The sequence below is a fragment of the Sardina pilchardus genome, chromosome 16 (assembly GCF_963854185.1).
Source record: "Sardina pilchardus chromosome 16, fSarPil1.1, whole genome shotgun sequence".
NCBI lineage: Eukaryota > Metazoa > Chordata > Actinopteri > Clupeiformes > Clupeidae > Sardina > Sardina pilchardus.
The window spans coordinates 17,431,619-17,447,246 of NC_085009.1; the positions used below are offsets into that span (position 1 = coordinate 17,431,619).

The 15,628-nt window shown below is 43.0% G+C and overlaps 1 protein-coding gene across 1 annotated transcript; it reads left to right on the forward strand.

The window, feature by feature from the left end:
* Positions 1-8,714: 8,714 nt before the first annotated feature.
* On the forward strand, positions 8,715-10,411 carry LOC134060085 (urokinase plasminogen activator surface receptor-like). Its single transcript, XM_062516685.1, has 5 exons — positions 8,715-8,848; positions 9,063-9,173; positions 9,332-9,475; positions 9,604-9,717; positions 9,803-10,411. The coding sequence occupies exons 1-5, from the start codon at positions 8,800-8,802 to the stop codon at positions 10,087-10,089; spliced, it is 705 nt and encodes a 234-aa protein (XP_062372669.1). The 5' UTR covers positions 8,715-8,799; the 3' UTR covers positions 10,090-10,411.
* Positions 10,412-15,628: the final 5,217 nt, after the last annotated feature.

Sequence of the window (15,628 nt, forward strand, 5' to 3'; positions counted from 1 at the left end):
CTCCTTTTCAGAAGGTGGCGGTAATGCACACCATTCGTTGCTTGCCAACCGCCAATAAAAAAGAAGAAGAAGAAGAAGAAGAAGTGTCAGGAGCGCGAGACAAGGAGCTTTGGTGCGAGCCTGAAGGAGCGTCTTTTGTTTATTACAGTTGTCGGTTTACGAGTTCTAAACGTTTCTTTTGACTCGTCAAAAACCTAATCAGTTTCAAAACATTTCGGTAGCAAACCTGCCACACAGCCTTACGTTTCGCGGTCTGGTATAAGTTTTCTCAGCTTCACCCGAAGGCCCAAGCGGACAACCGGCATGTCGGTAGAAACTACACTTTGAAACTTTTCAGCTATAGGCTACTCACACTGGTCCCACGAGAATATCCACACTGGTTTTTCACGGAGTAGGTTTCCCGAAACGTCGAAGAGGAATTATGATTCAACGAGAATATCCACACTGGTTTTGATATCCAACTTCAAGCGGAATTGTCGTCTGGTGGAGTGGAGAACATCCATACGGACCTGGACATATAACCCCTTGAGTGACGGGCCGTGAGTTGCAACAAAAGTCCACGTTACCTTGCTCGACTTTCCAAAGGCTTCTCTCACTGCTCACGCTAAGCTCCACGCACACACACACACACACACACTCTACGAACACATTAGTTTTGTTTTACATATTTCTTGTTTAGCATCCTGAAACTGCAATGTGTTGCTTATAGTCTAGGCCTATTGCAATATGCGATATTTTTCGTTAATGTCAGTAAACGAGTGCTCGTGACTCTTAAGAAAAGAACACCTGAGTCCTCTTTATTTACTTATTTTTTGTTTAATTGCTGACGGTGTTTTCCTTAGTTAAGTGGTAGGATTATAGGCCTACCTGGCGCCTGAATATTTAATTACCTGGGGCCGCCACCGTTACAGAATGGCGCCTGAACAGGGACTGGACATTGAACAATGAACATTGAATGTTACTTTGGATACGAACAAAAGCTATGTGAAAAAAAAAAAAAATTCAACTGGCTTGATTTTTGTGACACATGGTTTCCAGAGACATTCTTTGCTGAACTTGTTTACACTCTGAACGTGGTTGTGATTTGAACTCTGAACTCTCTGAATTCTGAATTGAAAAAAGTGTTCATTGATGTGTGGGCATATGTGCATTGAACTGTTACATTGCAACCTGATGTGTTCTATTGTGTTATACAGGTGTTCATGTCTTGGGGTTTTGTTTAAGAGTGAAGTTAGCTTCTCTGCTTCTATCATCTCCCTTTCTGTACATATTACACTGATGTTTATTGCCATTTGCATAGTAACCCACCGTTGATAGTCATGGCTTGGTCTAAAAGCACTGACACCTTGAACACTGTGTTCTTATCTGAGACCACTGATATACATACTACTCGCCACATTCATAGCATACCACCTCTTATTTCTCTTTTTACTCCATTAGTCACTCCTCTTTCTAATATAGTTCTTGAGCAACCAAAGCCTACTTTAGGATTGCTGGAGAACATTCAAGACATACCTGCCTCTTTGTCTTGCACCTCAGAAGTAGTATTGCAACCTGCTTTGTCTACAGTGACTTCTAATCATGCGCTGACCAACTGGCCTATGTTTTATGAACGCCTAGAGAATTTGAGTCATAAGCTTGAGAAACTTGAGAAACAGATGAGACGGAATCATTTGCATATGGAGGCAAAACTGAGAGTTTTAATGGAACAAACAAAGAAGAACTTTGCACATCACATGTTGTTAAAAAACATTGAGACCCTGATCTCAGCTGAGCTGAACAAGCAAGGTGTTGCACAACTTGCAGACTTTCACTCCATGATTGGGCGGTTGCAGCATGGAATCCTGCAAGATCTTCAAACTAACTCTCTCAATTCTTTGACCTCTCCTGGTCGTTTGCATCAAGGAGACCCTTTTGTAGCACCTCTCTCATCCTGCCAGATTTCGTCTCCCCTTTCTCCAAGACTTTCCAGAGTTTCTAAGCTGGAAAGCCCAAGCAAGAGCATTATCTTGTTTTCTTCTGTTCCTCATCTCATGGACCAGAAAGTTCCAGAAAACTTCCCAGTCTCAATGTCGACACTGTTGGAAGAGCAAAAGAAGGATCTTGGGCTACAACTCATCACCAAGTCATTGTCTGAAGGATGTGCAATTTCAAGGAGCAAATATGTAATTTCAGAAGGCTTGCTGTATCGAAGGAGTCAGTCCAATACCAAGCACAGGCTTTATGTTCCTAGGTCAGTTGTTACTTCATTTCTGAAGGCTTATCAAGAATCATCGCCATGTGGCCATCAACGCATTTTCACAACTCACAAGCGTCTGCGTGATGTCGTTTTTTGGCCCAGGATGTGGAGTGATGTGAAGAGCTTTCTTAAATCATGCAGGGAGACCAAGACCAAAACCAAGGCCCACAAAAGACAAAGGAAGAAACCATGGGACATCATTCATGGAAGGAATCTACCTTCAGACATCTCGGAACATGATGTGTGTCAGATGGAGGATTTCGGAAACAAGAGTCCTACAAACTGGAAAAAAGCAAGACGGAATAAAAACAGAAGGATTACTCATCAAACCTCTGAACAGGCTTTGAGCCGATGTCCTCCGGAGCCCGGAGCAACTCGGTCTACCCAGATTGACCCAAAGTGTCAGAGAACCTGTCTCTCAAAATGGTTTGATCCTGGAGGTTCACAAGGTCTCAGAGAATCTTTTACTGAAGATCTGTACTCTCATGATTTGATCAAATCTTCTCTTGCTGGTAATGTTGCAGTTGGTTGCATACAAGCTGCTAAGCATTTTCCACTGGAAGAGTCGGAAGATGAGGCTGATATCCTTTGCTATCCTGGTTAAACTCTTTACCAACCATGGGTTGTTTTTCCATGGGAGGGGGAGTGTAACAGAGTGCTAAATTCCAAGGATTTTTCACACTGGTTAATAGTGACCGTATGAAACGGAACTCACTCTCTCCAGTCATGTCAACGTGGGAGTGGTTCCTGTGTATATAGGAAGTGCGCACACATTCAAAATGGGGAGCTACAAACAGTGTCAGGAGCGCGAGACAAGGAGCTTTGGTGCGAGCCTGAAGGAGCGTCTTTTGTTTATTACAGTTGTCGGTTTACGAGTTCTAAACGTTTCTTTTGACTCGTCAAAAACCTAATCAGTTTCAAAACATTTCGGTAGCAAACCTGCCACACAGCCTTACGTTTCGCGGTCTGGTATAAGTTTTCTCAGCTTCACCCGAAGGCCCAAGCGGACAACCGGCATGTCGGTAGAAACTACACTTTGAAACTTTTCAGCTATAGGCTACTCACACTGGTCCCACGAGAATATCCACACTGGTTTTTCACGGAGTAGGTTTCCCGAAACGTCGAAGAGGAATTATGATTCAACGAGAATATCCACACTGGTTTTGATATCCAACTTCAAGCGGAATTGTCGTCTGGTGGAGTGGAGAACATCCATACGGACCTGGACATATAACCCCTTGAGTGACGGGCCGTGAGTTGCAACAAAAGTCCACGTTACCTTGCTCGACTTTCCAAAGGCTTCTCTCACTGCTCACGCTAAGCTCCACGCACACACACACACACACACTCTACGAACACATTAGTTTTGTTTTACATATTTCTTGTTTAGCATCCTGAAACTGCAATGTGTTGCTTATAGTCTAGGCCTATTGCAATATGCGATGTTTTTCGTTAATGTCAGTAAACGAGTGCTCGTGACTCTTAAGAAAAGAACACCTGAGTCCTCTTTGTCCCTGAATATTTAATTACCTGGGGCCGCCACCGTTACAAGGCCTATAATATGGAGAAAGGCTATACTGTAATCTCTAGATGCTTCACAGTCTGTAGAACAGCCGTGCAAGGCATCATTACAAAGTACAAAGAGTTCCAAGTTTGTGCATAACAAACCTAAGTGTGGATGAAAATGCTAAATATCATAATCTAGAGAGAAAAATCATCAGGGATGTTAGCAAGGAACCCTGCACATCCGCCAAAATGATAGTTGCTGACCTTGAGACCTCTGGGGTTAAAGTCTTGAGGAAGACAGTAGCGAGGGATTTTTATTGTGGAGGCCTCCAAGGTCATCGGCTGAGAAAAAACCCATTACTCCAAAAGGGGTGCTCCAAAGTCAGACTGAACTTTGCCCATGCACATTTAAAAGCTAAAAATGAGTTTTGGAAAACTGTCCTTTGGTCTGATGACATTAAACTGGAGCTGTTTGGGCACATGGATGTTGCCTATGTTTGGCGAAAAAAGGGAAGGCCTACAACCATAAAAATACAGTTCCCACAGTGAAGCATGGTGGTAGGAGCATCATGTTATGGGGCTGTTTTGCTGTCTCAGGCACAGGGAGCCTTGTTTGGGTGCATGGGATCATGAAAAAGAAAGATTATGTTGACCTTTTGAGGGATAACATCAAGACGCCTGCTCTTAGTCTAGGCTTAGGTCACCACCAGGTCCTTCAGCATGATAATAACCCAAAGCATAGTGAAAAGTGGTCTAAAACGCCCTAAAGGATACTAAAATCAAGGTGCTGGAATAGCCTACACAGAGACCAGACCTCAACCCCATTGAGAATCTGTGGCACGTGCTTAAAGCAAGAGTCCATACAAGAAAACCATGCAGTTTGGACGAGCTGGAGCTAAAGAGTGCCTAAGAGATATGTGCCAACATAGTAAAAGACTATTCAAAGAGGTTGTTGTCAGTTGAAGCAAAGAAAGGCTACACTAATGACTATTAATGGTCTGGGGGCTAATAATTTTGAACATGTCAATTTTTGCTTTTCTTGTCACATCAGAGCATGAGTAAACAATGATCATCAAACTTTGTGGGCATACTGTCTTTGCGCTTCTGTAATCATATAAAATAGGCACATTCTTGGAAATGGTCATTTTCATGTATAAACAAAGGATTATGTCTGAATTCATAAGGGGGGCTAATCATTTTGGGCTTAACTGTAAATCCCTTGTGACATTGATTGGGAAATTATCCCAGTATCAGATTGAAACCAATTAGTACAATACGATACAACAGCAACACCATTGCTGGAGACAGCCACTACACGTGTCACGCGTTGTACCAGGGACCCATACAGCTCTCCTTTATAACACAACAGGTGCTGCCTGCAGCCGATCAATAACCTGGCAAAATCAATATATCTCACTGGAGACAACTGCAACCTGAGTGGCATTACCCTCTTTCAGAGTACAGCATATGCTTTCAGTTGGGAACAATATAGGTGTATGCTTATTAGCTAATGTAAAGCATTTTATCTCCAAAATAAAAAGGCTTAATGTGCGAACTGACCTGGCACTTTATCCCTTGAATTAGCTCAACATTTTGATTAGCACATTGTTTGTGCAGTATATGAAGTTGTGACCCAGATTAAGAACCAGTTATGAATGACCTTGCGCTAGATAGAATGTTCAACATGAATGCCTTTTGATACTTACTCATCCACACCTCAGCCCTGATATTTGACACTCAGCTCAACAAATGTGAATAGTCAAGTTTGTGGTTGGATGACTCATCGTCCCTCTCAAGGTGGCCAGTCTTTTGGAATTTGTTCCTCAAGTTTGTGTGAATCTCCTCAGAGGAAGCCAACTTCCTGCACGGCACGTGCACATCTTGCACGTGCATATTCTGGTACGTTTGAGGTCATTGTGTGCTCTCCCAACACCAAGATAGCCTGGCTAGCGCCTACACTTCTCAAATGAGACGTATTTGAAAAAATGCCCAGATCTGTTCATTGAGCGCCACAAATGTCTATCAAATCATAGCTCTTCATCGTCTTGCTCTCCCCCCTGTTCTGTGATTGGTCCCCTTATCTCAGGCAAAAATTATGGCGGTAGTTTCCAGACTGCCTCAGAGTCAGCAGCATGAAAAAAATTGCGCTCCAGATAAACCAACATACATTGCTCTGTTCGAAACGGAAGGCAGCTGCCTACTGCCTCCCTCCCTAAATAGAGAGCTTTCTCACTATACATGACTCTAGATTAAATGGTACACTTGTCTTTAACTAGCCCTATGCCCTAAGCTGTTTTAGGGGCATTTTCACTAACTCTAGTTACAAGCATTTATCCTGGTCATTGCAAGTGCCATTCACACATGCTACATACTGGTTTTTTTTTTCCAGCACAGTCTAGGCTACCCAGATCTGCCACAATATCTTGCATAAATACTTGCATTGATTTATTTTAGATTTTTAAATAATACAAATTCAAAAAGCATAGGCTACTATACAAATTCTTACATTTTGACGTGTATCTCACCACAGCAAGCATGCAGCTCGACATGACTTTCATGGTTGTGTAGGCCTGACTACCCTGAAAATGGCAATATAAGAACCATGATGGAGGGATACTTTGGGTCTGAGCAATTTACAGAAATATGTGGTGTGTAGGCCTACCTTCCAGAAACAAGCTGATCTGACCTGACCTGTTTGCATTGTAGCACACATGACGTGCCCACATGATGATTCTCTATAATATTTCTTTTACTGCATTGCAATGAACAAAGTAAATTTTTTATTTGTCAAACAAATTTGGATGCAAAATGAGTTTCGAATTGGATACCATACAGGAGTTTGCTATAGGATCTCAAAACCATATGAAAGTGCCTTGCCATAGAGAAACACATGATAACGTTGGATTATGAACAGCTATTATGGCACACAAAAACATAGGGTAAGTGGAGCTAAATGAAGTTATTATTTTGCTGTCACTTGGTCTGTTTTATAACTAAGGTTGTATTTGGTATCTGTGTGGATAGCTCTAGCTCTCCTCTTTCATATGACGTGTGTCATATCTTTCTGATCGCGGTTTCACGAGTAAATCAAACGACAGCCTAAGCTATATGACATTATTATTTGATTGTCACTTCGTCTGTTTTTATAACACAAAAGGATCGATGTATTTGGTATCAATGGAAAGCTCTGTTTCCCCTCTTTCATCTGATATGTGTGGCATCTCTGTGCGATGCCGGGTTTGCCAGTAATTCAAGCGAGACTGGATGTGCGGGTGAACGCAGAGCATATACTGTAAATATGATATACTTTGATTTAACTTCATGATTTTCATACTTGATCGTACAGACAAGTGTCTAGTCTCGTTGGAAAGCCCCACTTCTGCTCTTTCGTGCGATACAGGTCTCATCTCGCTGCGACTAATAATCGCGGAGTAATGTAACAGAGAACAATGGGTGTGTTTTTTGATGCACTTTGCGTCAGTCAGGCTCAATATGTGTGGATTGTTCGAACTCTTTTGGACACAGATCTACTGTTTATAAGCCGATAGCATACATGTAGGCTACTATTTGTAAGACAGGACAGGACAGGAGCACACAAAATCACGTAGCCCATTCAATCTCTATTGACAATTCTCGCTTGTCCCACCAGTAAACGCTCTGAGGTCTCGGGGCCCCCTAGCGGCTCGGGGCTCCAAGCAGTTGCCTGCCTTGCCTGTTGACAAGGTGCGCCCCTGTTGACGGGGAGGACGTCCTGCCACACTCGGCCCACCCTCTTCAGCTGCAGTACCACCTGGTCAACTTTATATGGTTTATATGGTCAACTTTAACTTCAACTAAAACATGTTTTAACTGTATCCAGGCTCCAGCACTGATATTTTGTTATGCCATTGTATTTTAGAAGATCAACTGAAATATTTTATTTAGTCTTTATTTTTAGTCTTAGGCTTATGTGCTTTGGATAAAATGATCTGCTAAATTAACATACACACAGGCGTTCTACCTGCTTTTTTTTCCAGTGCAGGCTGGAAAACATCCGGATATACCATTGCATTTAAAAATAAAAAGTAAAAGCAAATTGAGCTTGTCTTCCTTGGTTGAACCCACACACAATAGTGGTATGAATTTCCCACAATTGGCAACACACAAATTTGATAAACAAATTCCAAAAGACTGGTCATCTCGAGAGGTAGAAGGTGAGTCATCCAACAACAAACGTGAGTATTCACATTTGTTGAGCTGAGTGTCAAATATCAGGGCTGAGGTGTTTACTGGATGGGTAAGTATCACAAGGCATTCAAGTTGAACAATGTAGTGCATTGTCATTCAGAACTGGTTCCTAAATCTGGGTCACAACCGCATACTGCACAAACAATGTGCTATAAGCAACATGTTGAGCTGATACAAGTTTGACGTTTGACCCTGTGATCAACTGCCTAGTCAGTTGGTACATTAAGAATTCTAATTTTGGAGATACAATTCTTTACAATAGCAAACAATCATACACTTATGTTGTTGCCAATTGGCAGCATATGCTGTACTCTGAAAGAGGGTATGTAATGCCACTCAGGTTGCAGTTGTGTCCATGCAGTTGTCTCCAGTGAGATATGTGGTCCATTGATTATACCAGGTTATTGATTGACTGCAGGCAGCTCCTATTGTATTATGGAGGAGGGCTTTAAGGGTCCGCGGTGCAACATGCAGAATGTGTGGTGGCTGTCCCTATCAACGGTGTGTTGCTGTTCTTATATGGAACTAATTAGGTTTCAATCTGCTGCTGGGATAATTTCCTCAATCAAAGTCACAAGGTTTTTAGATACAAAACATTTTACAGTATACAGTAGTATACAGTAGCTGAAATGACCAGCTTTGGCTGTACTGACAACACAAAGAATCTTTTATTGGCCACCAACAAGGAAGAAGGCACGTATGATGGCAAAAACAGGTTTAGACTTTCAATTTTGCCTTTTCAGTGATGGGAAATCACACGCCTCCCAACTCCCAGATAAAAAGAGGAGGAGGACTTGTTTTGCACTTTCTTTGTCACTTCAATCAAGATGAAAGGCAGCATTGTCGTTGGACTTTTGTGCACACTTGTCTGCGAAGGTATTTCTGTTCATGATTACCTCCTGGTTTGATTTGTTTCCTTCTCTGTGTATTCCAGAGTTTCTGTAGGTTGTAGATTTCTATAGAATCGCTGAGTTTAAAGTGTGGCAGTGTTGTACCAATCATCATACTACAATATGATAAAAAAAAATAATAAATGGTATTTTCACACTAAGATTATATTGGCTTAATGGCTTGATATGTACGTTGTCAGTGGCCACACTCTCTTGCTACCGCTGCCCACTTGATACCGAGTTCCAGAACTGCAACCAAACCAAAGACTGTCCAAGATCATGTGCCAGCATAACCGAAGCATTACATGAAGGTCAGATGAAAATCTTTCATTCATTTGTTTGTTCATTCACTCATTCACTCATTGTGGAGTTTATTCAGGTAGAATTGATGGCATGATACTACATTGCCTTGACTAATGCAATGTTCTGACTGGCACTGTGGTGACACGGTATTCCTTTTCACTGATAGGTGGTACAGAAATAGTGCGCTATCAAAAGTGCTGCTATGAGCCGGATCACTGCATCGCTGGGTCATTAAACCTTGGAGTTTCTAAGAGGAGAATCAGCATCGAATGCTGTGACAAAGACCTGTGCAATACTAAAAAAACTCCAGGTACTGTACATTCAGTACCGTATTATTGAGTATTTAATAACTTGTGTAATGTCAGCAGTAACACACCTGTGTGTGTGCGTGTGTGTGTGTGTGTGTGTGTGTGTGTGTGCGTGTTTTCTTTATTCTAGAGTTTAACACAGATAATACTCCTAATGGGAAGACATGTTTCACCTGTGAAGACAATGACTGTACAAAATCCATGTCTTGTGTCGGAAATGAGGACTATTGCATTAAAACAACAAGTGAGTTTGTTTCCCCTTCAAATCCATCAATATTGATTGTGTTTCAGTCCACGTTTTTCGATAATGAACTTAATATTCATTACAGCCGAGTCGGATGGGCAGATAACTATTATGAAGGGATGTGCCTCCGGGACTATCTGCAAAGGAGACGTATCTGGTCTGATAAACTCTAAGGTGGAGTGCTGTGAAGGGAACCTGTGCAACAGGCCCAAGGGTGGGAGGGCACAGATTGCCCTTATCCTGGTGGGGTCTCTTCTCTCTGTTGTGATCATCATTCTGGGTGGTGTGCTTCTAGGACTTCATATCAGGTCACGGAACAAATGTAGCTACTGTTCCACAAGTTCCATGGAAATGCCTTACATAGATAAATGAATACAGAGACGGTTGAAAAAGCGAGACGATTCACAGGAGGCTTCTTCCTGTTCCCCTATGACGTAGGGTTCGAACGCGCCACGCCTTTTTAGGAGACTAGCAGGAGATTTTTTTACAGTGTAGCTATGGAAGAAATCTATAAATGAATTTTTGTTCTAAAGCCGAAGGAACGGACAATTTCACTGCATTCTTTGCATTAGTAATCATATGCATGTGGCAAATAAACATCCTTGTATCCTTGTGTCATGTTTTTGAGTTGTAAATAAACTGTAAGTTGTAAAGTTGGAAACTGTAAATTGTAAATAAATTGTTTAAATGGTCATTCAATTGTTTTGAGTTGCCTGGATTCCCATGATGCATTCCGAGATCATTATAATAATCCCTCTTTTCTGTGAATGGTTTTCAGTAGTTTGATAATACTAGGCTAAACTAATATAAGGGAAATGTGTGGTGTCATTTCGCTCTGTTTTGACATCTGCATTTACGCTAGTCTGGCTATCACCATTCTAAGCTTAATCTTTTAAGATTGAACATTAGTCTGGGGAGTCTGCTTTATTTCTATAGCACAAGATCAATGGGCAGTCATTGCATGAGAAAACCAGACAGAGGTCGGAAGACGGGGGTCGGCCAAATCGGCTCATACTTTGTATGTGTGATAAATATGTGGAACTCTGAACAGCCATATAATTAAAACCCTCAAGCTTTTTTTGTCATGGAGTTATGGGACCCCCCTCAGAGACCCTCAATTCATGGATGAAAAAAAAGACGCACATTGCAATGGCTACCCTGATTATCCCGATAAAGATATGTATCTGCACCACTGAAACCAGAATTTCTTCCCTCTAAATTTCGGTCATTTTTAAGAGGCATTATCTCACATGCATGGTGGCTTTGGTGGATGGTTTTACTGTTGCTGGAGAGAGGAACAGCTACTGATTCAAAAACAAGTGTTGTCTAATTGGGCCACACATAATGTGCGCCGTGCCAGTAGGGTCTTTAGGGGGATTTTGGCCTATAACGAGATGCAAAATGACCGCCGCTCATTCCTGCACATTTTCTCCGCAAAAATATATCTCGCTTGTCAATTTGTTTCCATCTTCTACTCCATCTCCTACTGCAACTTTTATGTACTGTTTTTTCCGCACTATAGGGCGCACTGGATTGTAAGGCGCACTGTCAATGAATGGTCTATTTTCAAACTTTTTTCATATATAAAGCGCACCGGACTATAAGGCGCATTAAGCGAAACAAAACCGATAAGTCAGTCAGTCAAACTTTATCAAACGCGTTCACAATAACATTTTGACAGAGCGCCGTGTATCACACAAAATCAATTCGAGGTCCTGAATTATTCCATATATAAGGCGCTCTGGATTATAAGGCGCACTGTCTTTTTTTGAGAAAATGAAAGGCTTATAGTCCGGAAAATACGGTATGTAAATTAGTGTGTGCATGTGTGTGCACTTGCTTTGGTGTATGTGTGCTTCTCTGTCTGTGAGTTTTTGCTCTCTGTCTGTGAGTTTTCTCTGTCTGTGAGTTTTCTGTTCGTGAGTGTTTGTGGTGGGGGTAATGGGTTTGTGTTTGTGTGTCTATTTGGCTGTATTTGTGTGTATGTGTTGTGTCTTTATGTGTATGTTCACTTGTGAGTGATTGTGTGTGCAAGTAATGAAGTGTGTGTGTGTGTGTGTGTGTGTGTGCGCGTGTTTTTGTGTGTGAGGATGTGTGTGTCTATGCATGCATTCGCGTGTTTGTGCATGTGTTTGTGTACTTTTTTTTGCGTGTGTGTGCATGCAGGTACAGTACGTGTGTGTGTGCGTATGCCTGCCTGTCTGTGTGTGTGTATTTATGTGTCTGTGTGTGTGTATTTATGTGTGTGAGTGAGTGTGTGTGCTTGTCTGTGTTTGTGTGTGTGTGCATGTGATCCTGCATGTGTGTGTGTGTGTGACAGTCATCCTACAACCCTTCCCTCAACACCACCATCTGCAGGCCGATGGGTGTACAGTCACTAAATGTACATAAATTCATTTATATTATAGCCCCCCCATGGATGAGATTCCACAAAACTTGGCGTACTCCCAGAGGATGTCAGGTTAGTCATAAAAATGAAATTTGGTGCAGTTCATAACATTTCAATTTTCAATTTCAATTTAATGTCGCTTATAGAGCGCCAATATATTACACATGTCTCAAGGCGCTTTACAGAGTGTTAGACATTCAAAGAGAGCCCATGAGTAACAGGGGCAAGGAAAAACTCCCTAGAATTGGAGATACATATAGGAAGAAACCTCAGACAGACCCACGACTCAAGGGCCCAACCCATCTGCCTTGGGTCAGTTACAGTACAGTCATTTGTAGTTTGAAAGTTACAATGACAATGAAAGTTCAAATAGTCCAGTGTAGGGAATAAATTGTCCATTAGTAATCCATTAGTTATTTCGGAAAGCGATGGGTCGCTAGGATGCGTGGGCCAAAGATTCGGGCAGGGAACCACAGCAGATGATGGTAGGGCAGTCATAGGGATGGCGAAGGCAATGGCGATGGTAGGGCAGTCAGAGGGATGTGAGGGGTGTGATGAGGGAGAGGCACAGAGATGGTTGATGGCTGGTAATGGTTTACCTCACAGGTGAGGTATAGGGGAAAGGGAAGAGAAATAGAGTGTGTTAATATTACTGTAAGTCATGATGGTTGGTATTAATAAGTATATCAATGGTGATATAAATGATTATACTATAGAGGGTTTACAAACGCTTTTACACACCTCTTTTGTGGGGACAGGTGCGTCGGAATAGGTTACCCAGTTAAACCCGAAAAGAGAATCCCGCACATCGTCCACCACGCATGCAAACATCCACCCACCCACCACGCACGCAACATCCACCCACCCACAATGCCCCCCCCAATGCCCCCCCCCAGGCGAACCCACACACCACCTCTGAACCGCGCGTCGGAGCAGCATGGCCGAGCATGGCCAGCCAGAGTCCGCCCACAGGCGGCGCCACCCATCCGCAGACACCCCCCACCACCATCCGCGAGCAGAGAGAACGGGGCCCGCGCCAGCCCCACCCCAACCACAACACCGCGCGAACACACACCACGGCCCGACCAGGACACACAGTCTGATCCGCCCCGCCGCCCAGGCCCCCCGGAAGCAGCGCCCCCAGAGCAAAAGTCCAGAATGCTTCATGTCTTTGGACGTGTCATCCTGTCATCCTGTTGACAGGGTCGGGAGGCGTAGGGAGGCGATGTAGTGTAATTAAAAACGTTAAAATCATTGGACATTGGTGTAATGTAATTAAAATCGTTAAAACCATTGGACTTCCACTCTAGAAACACCACCCCAAGAAGGCCCGGACCGCGAGCCCAATCCAAATACAATGCCGCAACAGCCTTCCCCTCCGCCATCCACTCCCAGCATTCCCACCTCCCCCGTCCCCCCCATCCCACTAAATGCACAGCCGTGCACATCTGATCAGACCACATGCCCCAGCCAGACCGTCAATATACATCCACGCAGAGCCACTGGCGAATGGAGCCGGCATGAACCCCACCCCCCCCCCATCTACAGACGGCGACGGGAGGCCCCCCGCGGACGAGCAACGCCACCCGCGAACGGACCCCGACCGGCCCAGAGCACCCAGCCACACCACCCAGGCGCGCAGCCCAGACATGATGCGCAAGCCCACCCGGGGAAGGCCCATGACCGAAACGGCGCAAATGGACAAAAGCCCGCATGTACGGTGTACATTTTAGGACATCCTCAGACTCAGGTGTCAGACTCAGAAAAACATCCGTCATCCTCAGACAAAACTGCCTCAGCGTCAGAAAAATCTCTGTCATCTTCAGGCAAAACTGTGTCAGCGTCAGAAAAAACCTTGTCATCCTCAGACTCAGGTGTCAGACTCAGGAAAACTACCGTCATCTTCAGACAAAACTGCCTCAGCGTCAGAAAAACATTGTCATCCTCAGACAAAACTGTGTCAGCGTCAGAAAAACCTCTCTCATCCTCAGACAAAATTGCGTCAGAAAAACCTCTGTCAGAAAAACCTCTCTCATCCTTAGACAAAACTTTCTCAGCGTCAAAAAAAACTGTCATCCTCAGACAACCGTGTCAGAAAAACCTCTCTCATCCTCAGACAAAACTTTCTCAGCGTCGGAAAAATCTCTGTCATTCTCAGACAAAACCGTGTCAGAAAAACCTCTCTCATCGTCAGACAAAACTTTCTCAGCGTCGGAAAAAACTTTGTCATTCTCCGACAAAACCGTGTCAGAAAAACCTCTCTCATCGTCAGACAAAACTTTCTCAGCGTCGGAAAAAACTTTGTCATCCTCAGACAAAACCGTGTCAGGAAAACCTCTCTCATCCTCAGACAGAACTTTCTCAGCGTCAGAAAAAACTCTCTCATCCTCAGACAAAACATACAAACATAATTGAGATTACAGTATTTCTGTCTAAAATCATGCATGATAGGCCTACCAATGAATCATTCCATAGGGCACGGAATGAATAATTTAATTAGTCTGTGAACCGAGCTAACTAGCTAGCGGACGCTAGCTTAAAAAGCAATGGAAGTGAATGGCAGTAACCATGACAATATAGCTATGCGCTGCTAGGTCACTAACAGTTGAAAGACTCCGCTTAAACTGTATATACCGTTGCAAGTTCACTTGAGTATAAACTACCCACTTTACCTAATGTCACTAATGTTATTCAGGTAGTTGTCATTTCAAAGAATGACACAGCTCCGTTTAAAATGTTACCTTAGCTAGCTAGCCAGCAACCAGACAGTAACCAACAGCAGCATGGTCTGATATTAAGTTATTTTCTTAACAAATCCATACACTAAAAAATACACTATTAGGCTTGAAATGATCGGAAAAACGTACAGATTATGACAAAATATTCCAAAATACCGTCAACAAATCCAGAAAGCCATAATGACCAATTTATTGATAACATTCCACAAGTATCCCATTGATATTAATGCAGCGAGGGCGTACTCCCATTGAGGGGCTAGCAGTCTGGTTGCTGGCTAGCTAGCTAGCCGCCTAGCTAGGTAACATTTTAAACGGAGCTGTGTCATTTCTTTGAAATGACAACTACCTGAATAAGATTAGTGACATTAGTTAAAGTGGGTAGTTTATACTCAAGTGAACTTGCAACGGTATACAGTTTAAGCGGAGTCTTTCAACTGTTAGTGACCTGGCAGCGCATAGCTATTTGTCATGGTTACTGCCATTCACTTCCATTGCTTTTTAAGCTAGCGTCCGCTAGCTAGTTAGCTCGGTTCACAGACTAATTAAATTATTCATTCCGTGCCCTATGGAATGATTCATTATTATCATGCATGATTTTAGACAGAAATACTGTAATCACAATTATGTTTGTATGTTTGTCAGTTTGTCTGAGGATGACAGAGTTTTTTCTGACGCTGAGAAAGTTTTGTCTGAGGATGAGAGAGGTTTTTCTGACACAGTTTTGTCTGAGGATGACAAAGTTTTTTCCGACGCTGAGAAAGTTTTGTCTGACGATGAGAGAGGT

Bases quoted from the DNA above. Each gene is read 5' to 3' on its own strand.
- LOC134060085 (XM_062516685.1), top strand. From the start codon at position 8,800: ATGAAAGGCAGCATTGTCGTTGGACTTTTGTGCACACTTGTCTGCGAA. The intron at 9,174-9,331 runs GTCAGATGAAAA...TTTCACTGATAG, and splicing joins AACCGAAGCATTACATGAAG to GTGGTACAGAAATAGTGCGC. The intron at 9,718-9,802 runs GTGAGTTTGTTT...TATTCATTACAG, and splicing joins CTATTGCATTAAAACAACAA to CCGAGTCGGATGGGCAGATA.